General features: G+C 35.2%; 1 protein-coding gene across 1 annotated transcript; it reads right to left on the reverse strand.

Moving 5' to 3' along the window:
* On the reverse strand, window positions 2,262-3,321 carry LOC109353913. Its single transcript, XM_019596270.1, has 3 exons — window positions 3,136-3,321; window positions 2,756-3,088; window positions 2,262-2,687 (listed from the first exon to the last, which is right to left on the reverse strand). The coding sequence occupies exons 1-3, from the start codon at window positions 3,319-3,321 to the stop codon at window positions 2,262-2,264; spliced, it is 945 nt and encodes a 314-aa protein (XP_019451815.1).

A 6,927-nucleotide genomic window follows, 5' to 3' on the forward strand; every position in this document is an offset into this window, starting at 1 on the left:
TATGAGAGGCTTCCTAGATCAGTCATCTCAAACTCATGTTTCAATTTCCTTTTAAACCATTCAATCTGATCATTGTTGTTGCCTGTGATGAGCAAGTCATCCACATATAAGCATAACACTATAGAAGCTTCAGTAGTGACTTCTTTAGTGTAGATACCATGCTCATTGATGCATCTCAGAAATCTAAGTTTTAGCAAGAATCCATCTATCCTCTTGTTCCAAGCCCTGAGTGCTTGTTTCAACCCATACAAAGCCTTGTGCAATCTATAGACTTTGTGTTCTTGATCTGGAACTATGAAACCAGGAGGTTGTACCACATATACTTCCTTGTCTATTGGACCATTTAAGAAGGCAGATTTCACATCCATTTGGCAAATTAACCACCCTCTTGAACTTGCAATAGCTATGACAAGCCTTATGGTTTCTATTCTGGCCACTGGTGCAAAGACTTCTTCAAAATCCAAGCCTTGTTTCTGCAAGAATCCTTTTGCAACAAGTCTTGCCTTGTGCTTAGAGACAGTTCCATCAGGCTTCAATTTCAGTTTATACACCCATTTTACTAGGATAGGCTTCTTGTCCTTTGGCAATGATGTAATAGGCTTCAGTTTCACTTTGTACACCCATTTTACTGGGATAGGCTTCTTGTTCTTTGGCAATGATGTAAGCTCCCATGTGTCATTCTTTTCTATGGAATAAATTTCTTCCTTCATTACTTCAATCTAGCATTGTTCTTTCATTGCTTGATCAAATGAGACAGGTTCCATCTCAACTAACAGTGCCATGTTCACAAAATCTCCTTCATGATTGATTTCAGAATCATCAAAGACTTCATAGTCTCTGAACCTTGTTGGCAGATTTCTTGATCTCTGAGGTCTATCAACTACATTAGGCTGCTCCTCATTGTTTGTTTGAGTTTCTATCTCTGGTTCTGAGTTATCAATCATCAATTTAGCTGGTTTGATTGAGACTGCATTTATTTCATCCCAATTCCAAGCTTCACTCTCCATAAACCTCAGATCTCTGCTATATGAGACTGTGTTGGTCTTAGGACTATACACTTTGTAAGCCCCTGTTGAGTGATAACCCAGAAAAATCAATTTCTCACCTTTATAATCCAACTTCTTCCTCCTACTATCTGATATATGTTTAAAGCACATAGATCCAAACACTTTGAAGTGACTAACATTTGGTTTGAATCCTGTCCAAGCTTCTTCTGGAGTCTTGTTCTCCAACCTCTTAGTAGGGCATCTGTTCAATATGAAGGTTGTTGTTGCTACTGCTTCTGCCCAAAATTTCTTTGGTAGTTGCTTTGTTTTGAGCATACTTCTTGCCATATTCAACACAGTTCTATTCACCCTCTCTGCTGCTCCATTATGTTGAGGAGTGTATGGAGCAGTTATCTCATGAGTTATGCCTTCAGCTTCACAATGTTTTTGAAACTCATGAGAGATATACTCTCTTCCACCATCACTCCTTATCAGTTTTAGACTCTTTCCACACTGCTTTTCTGCTACTACTTTGAAGCTTTTGAACTTGACAAACACATCACTTTTCTTTTCTATTGCATAGATCCAATGCTTTCTTGTGAAATCATCCTTGAAAGTCACAAAATATCTGCTTCCTCAAAGTGAATTTGTTTCCATAGGACCACATACATCAGTATAGACTACCTCAAGTGGTTGAGTGGTTTTAGTTGGAATTTGTGAGCAGAATTTATTTCTGGTTTGTTTGCTTGCAAGACAGACATCACATACATCATCTGAGGCTTTGAAAGTAGGTAATCCTTGGACCATTTCACCTTGGCTTAGTAATTCAAGACTCTTGAAGTTAAGGTGTCCAGATCTTTGGTGCCAAATCCACTTCTCATCTGTTATGGATCTTATACACTTTTGATTTCCAAGTTGAATGCCAATCTTGAAAGTCCTGTTTTGTGCTAGAGGAGCTTTCAAGACTAACACTCCCTTTTTGTTGAACACTTTGAGCATCTTCTCTTCCAATCTCATCTTGTACCCTTTCTCAAGCAATTGTCCAAGACTTAGAAGATTGCTCTTCATTCTTGGCACATATAGCACACTTGAGATGTATGAGATTGATCCATCCTTCTTCTTGATCATTACTTTACCAATTCCTTCTGCCTTGATGATGCTATCATCAGCAAACTTGATTCTGGTTTCAAATGAATTGTCCAATGTTACAAACCAATCCTTGTTTCCTGTCATGTGATTAGAACAACCTGAATCAAGATACCAACTACTTGAATTCTATTTTTGTTGATTTGTCACCATGAGTAGAGCATCATCTGATTCACTAATTTCTTGACAAGAATCAATGCTTCTAGCCATCAATAACACCTCTTCCTCTGATTCCTCATCTTTAGCTAGCCTTGCTTCTGCTTCTTTAGTATGGATGACTCTTCTTTCCTTACATTCTGAGGCAAAGTGTCCCCAATTTCCGCAGTTGAAGCACTGAATTTTGCTCTTGTCTTTCTTATGCATTCCAACCAACTGATTATTCCCTTTCTTGGCTCTACTGACTTCACCACCATTACTCTGATTGCTGGAGTTAGTTCTTTGTTGTGAGTTCAGTCCAAGCTTGGAGTTGTCAGTTTCAAATCTCCTACCACCTTGCCACTTTGCCTTGTCTCTTCTGAATCTATCATTCTGTCCAGGACCACCCTTTTTCTTGAACTGTGTGCACTTAAAGCATGATCTGATTGTCTATAAATCCGCCTCTCCATGAATCTTTGCTCATGCACTTCCAAGGACCCTTGCAATTCAATAATTGTAAGATTGTCAAGATTCTTTGCTTCCTCTATAGCTGTTACAATATGATCAAACTTGGGATGGAGAGTTCTGAAAATTTTCTCCACTGCATGTTGTTCCCTCAGTGTCTCTCCACACCCCTTCATTTGATTGATCAAGCCCCTTATCCTGTTGAGATACTCAGCTATGGATTCTTGCTCATCCATTTGCATCAACTCAAACTGTCTTTTGAGTGTCAGCAATCTCACCTTCTTAACTCTCTTTCCACCAGTGTAATTCTTCTCCAATATCTTCCAGGCTTCCTTTGAACAAGATGCTGCAGAAATCTTTTCAAAATTGGCTCTATCCACACATTGGTGGATCAAGAAATTGCCTTGCAATCTCTCTTGCTTGCTTCCCTATACTCCACTGAATTCTCATCAGCCATTGGCATACCAGCTTTCACCACATCAAGGCATTCTTGAAACCCAAAAATTGCCTGCATTTGAATGCTCCAATGGTCATAGTTCTTCCCATCAAGAATTGGATGATTCATTGCAAACCCATTTGAAGTTGCCATTCTTCTAACTAAACCTCAGAATTCCATCTGTCTTGTAGCTTCGTTTTCAATCTGTGAGCCTCACTTCTTGAAGCTTCTTGCACCCAATCTTGGCACCACCACAGACCCTGACCGTATAGCTCTTGATACCACTGTTGGAGTTGGAAATCAAAGGCTTAGTTCTTGCCTCTGGTTTTGTTGCAGAACAAAAAAGAAAATATGAGAAGAATAGAGAAGAGAATTGTGTATAGAGATGAGATGAATTTGAGTGTATGTGTGTGAGAGTTATTGGAAGAATGAATTAGAATAGTTAATGAGTGAATCTTGCATCAATAGAATAAAAAATTCTGAATCAATCTATTTTTGTATATGCATTAACTAACTTTTGAATTACAACATTCTATTTATAGAAGGATTACAACTAACTCCCCAATTAGCAATGAATTACAATTTAACAAAACAAACATCACAGAAAACAAATAACAATGAAACACACACAAAAAGTACATAATCCAACACAATATTCAGGTACTGAATCATCACACTCATCACTGCAACAATACCAACAGTATCCAGGAGTTAAAACCATGTTTAAGTAATAATTAAAAGAATTATTATTCTGCAAAACAATAGTTCTGTTAAGCGGTCTATCATACTAAAGAAAACCAGGTTTACATTGAACTATGTGTACAATTAATAAATGTGCACACACAAATATGAAAAATGGTTTTATATTGAACCACGCATAAAGAAATATTGAAAATACGGTTATCCTCTCACTATAGTTGCACTGCATTAGATTAGCATGGGGAAAAGGAAGAGAATGACAATGATGATGACATTTTTTTCAATATTTTGGTCTATCACAATTGATAACACCTACATTAGTTTATAGTAAATTTGACATTTTAAGAAATAACTTATCAAACATTTATAGTAACAAAAGCACAAATCAACAATGGGAAAAAACCTTGGTCTATGAGAGGAAGGCAGAGGGCCTATACTTTATAAACATGTCATATGCCTTTACGTTTAACATAGAAGATAAATGATTCCAAATATATCATTGTCTTCTATATAAAAGGTATGCAATTATGGAGAAACTATTACAATGATCTTTTACCATATTTCAGTTATTATAATGGGCCACATGCATTCAGGGTGAATGGTTCTAAAAAATGTGGAATCAAAGACATTATTAAGATATTCTTCAACTTAAAGGCGACCATGGTGTCATTCTCACATTTGATTGCTAAATGAAGTGTGTGTCTTATCTAAAATGGTACATTTGCTTAATGTAATACTTCAAATTCATGCCTTACCCAAACAATAATAACAATAGAGCCTGGAAAAATGAAAACTTTATTAAAAAAATCTAAGTTTTGTACATGAATTTTATTAACGTACACAACACCTAACAATGTAAGCCTTACTTATTGGGACTCTTACCATACCTTGCAATTTAGAAGAAAAGACAATAGTACCTTCATATGAGGCACAAAAGATAGAAATTCTTGAAGAAGCAATCTCCAACGTAAACCTTAAAAATCGAATTAGTGTGCTTGTCATACTAATGAAACAGAGGCATACTAATAGAATAGAGACATGCATTGCATTATGTCATCTGATTAATGACTGCAACATTAGGTTAAGTTGATAATAATATGAATTGCTTCAATAGTGATGAAAGAACCTCATTCAAAATTGAAATTAAATTAGTTAATAAATATGAACATAGAGTTTAGAAGGTAACTCATGTTTGTTTGATTGTCTTTTGTCCTCCCAAATGTGGCGAGTGAAACATTTCGTCAAACATGATTTCCTCATAAATTTCTTCATTCACCTCTTCCTCTCCAAAATAGATGGTTGATAAAAATTGGGGAAACCAAAAGATACCACAATGTAACTGATACCTAATTGTATGAATGGAGTCATGGTACTCACTTGTATTTTAAAAAGAAGAAGTAATCCTAAGGTGTAACAAAGATGTATTTTCAAGTCTAAGCATTCCATCAACATGTAGAGGTAAAAGTTCAAACAAATCTGCATACCTAAGAATAGGAATGAAAGGGGAAATGGAAAAGGGAATGGTACGCCAGAGTTGCTGTTCAACAACGCTTATTTTAGATGTATAACAGCGCTTCCGGACGCTTTCTGTTTGACCGCAGTAGTATATGGTCATCATTAACAGCGTTTCACAAACGTTGTTGTATTGATTATATACCACAATACAGCACACAAAAAGCATTATAATATAGTGCATCAATATAACAGCGCTGTCATATAGGTCTTACATAAATAACGCATTTTATAGGTCTTATTAACAGCGCTTATTGTTGCGCATGTTGAAGTTCATATATTTAACACTGCAATAACAGAAAAGCGATGTTATATTATTCATAAATTTTCTCAAATAGCACCTTAATACAACAACACATCACACACAGAGCGTTGTTGTATTAATAATGTACAACATCGCTTTCTATAAAAGCGTTGTTATAGTTATCCTTTACAACAGCGCATGTCAGGGCTTCCCCTAGAATTCGTTGTTGATTTGTATAAATTAATACCTGCATATACATTTATTAGCAGAACATACATTCCCAACAACACAAACATTTGTATATTTTGAACAACACAAACACATTAATACAGATCAGAAAATATAATGTTAGGGGCAACCTGACAAATCAAGAAAAAATATAATGTTAATTAATTACATTTTTATAAATAAATTATAGAAATTGAGCATAACTAAAAAATGAGCACTTACATCACGTCTTGCCACTTCTTGAACTTTCTCATTGTCGATGACACCATCCTTGTTCTTACAGACATCCAACAATAGAACATCGAGTTCTACTCCACGTGGAGTCATAGGTGTATCACTTTTGTTCTCTAACTAACAAAACATAACCAATAATAATGTAATTAGATATATATGCATACAAAACATAACTAATAATGTACTTACAAATTAACAATACTTACAATTTTTTCCTCGATTCCTCTATACCCCGCTCGAGAAGCTCGGTATGGATATAAAGGCTTGATGCTCTTTTGTGGTTTTCATTACTTAATTTCTGAAACAATAAACAACATTAATATCAATAATCATATACAAAAACATATATACAAAAGTCAATACAAAGAATATGATTTTACCAAGACTCATCTTGTGTGCATAGGGTGACAAAAGTCGTCCAATCTTCTTCATCAACGATATTTGTATATTTAGTTGGAGGTTTTAGGTTGACATTGCCATCAACATCTCTGAGTAATTTTCCAGCATCAGTTCAGAATTGTCGGAGAGTCTTGTCAGCCGATTTAAGGATATAATCCTTATGTTCTTCACCAACATCAAAAGTTGAGTGAAATAAAAACACATATAAATTATATATTGAATGAAAACACATGCATATACATATATTACATGAAAATGTAACACATATGCATACATTGCATGAAAACACATATATGTAAATTGCATGAAAACACATATATGTACATTGCATGAAAATTCAAAAACTGAAGGATAAACTTACTGTTATTCCATTCCAGATATGCTCCTTCACAGTATTCCCTACATTACTCCATTTGTTGAATGTTAGCTTCACATAATGCCTA

The sequence above is a fragment of the Lupinus angustifolius genome, chromosome LG08 (genome assembly GCF_001865875.1).
Source record: "Lupinus angustifolius cultivar Tanjil chromosome LG08, LupAngTanjil_v1.0, whole genome shotgun sequence".
Classification (NCBI taxonomy): Eukaryota; Viridiplantae; Streptophyta; class Magnoliopsida; order Fabales; family Fabaceae; genus Lupinus; species Lupinus angustifolius.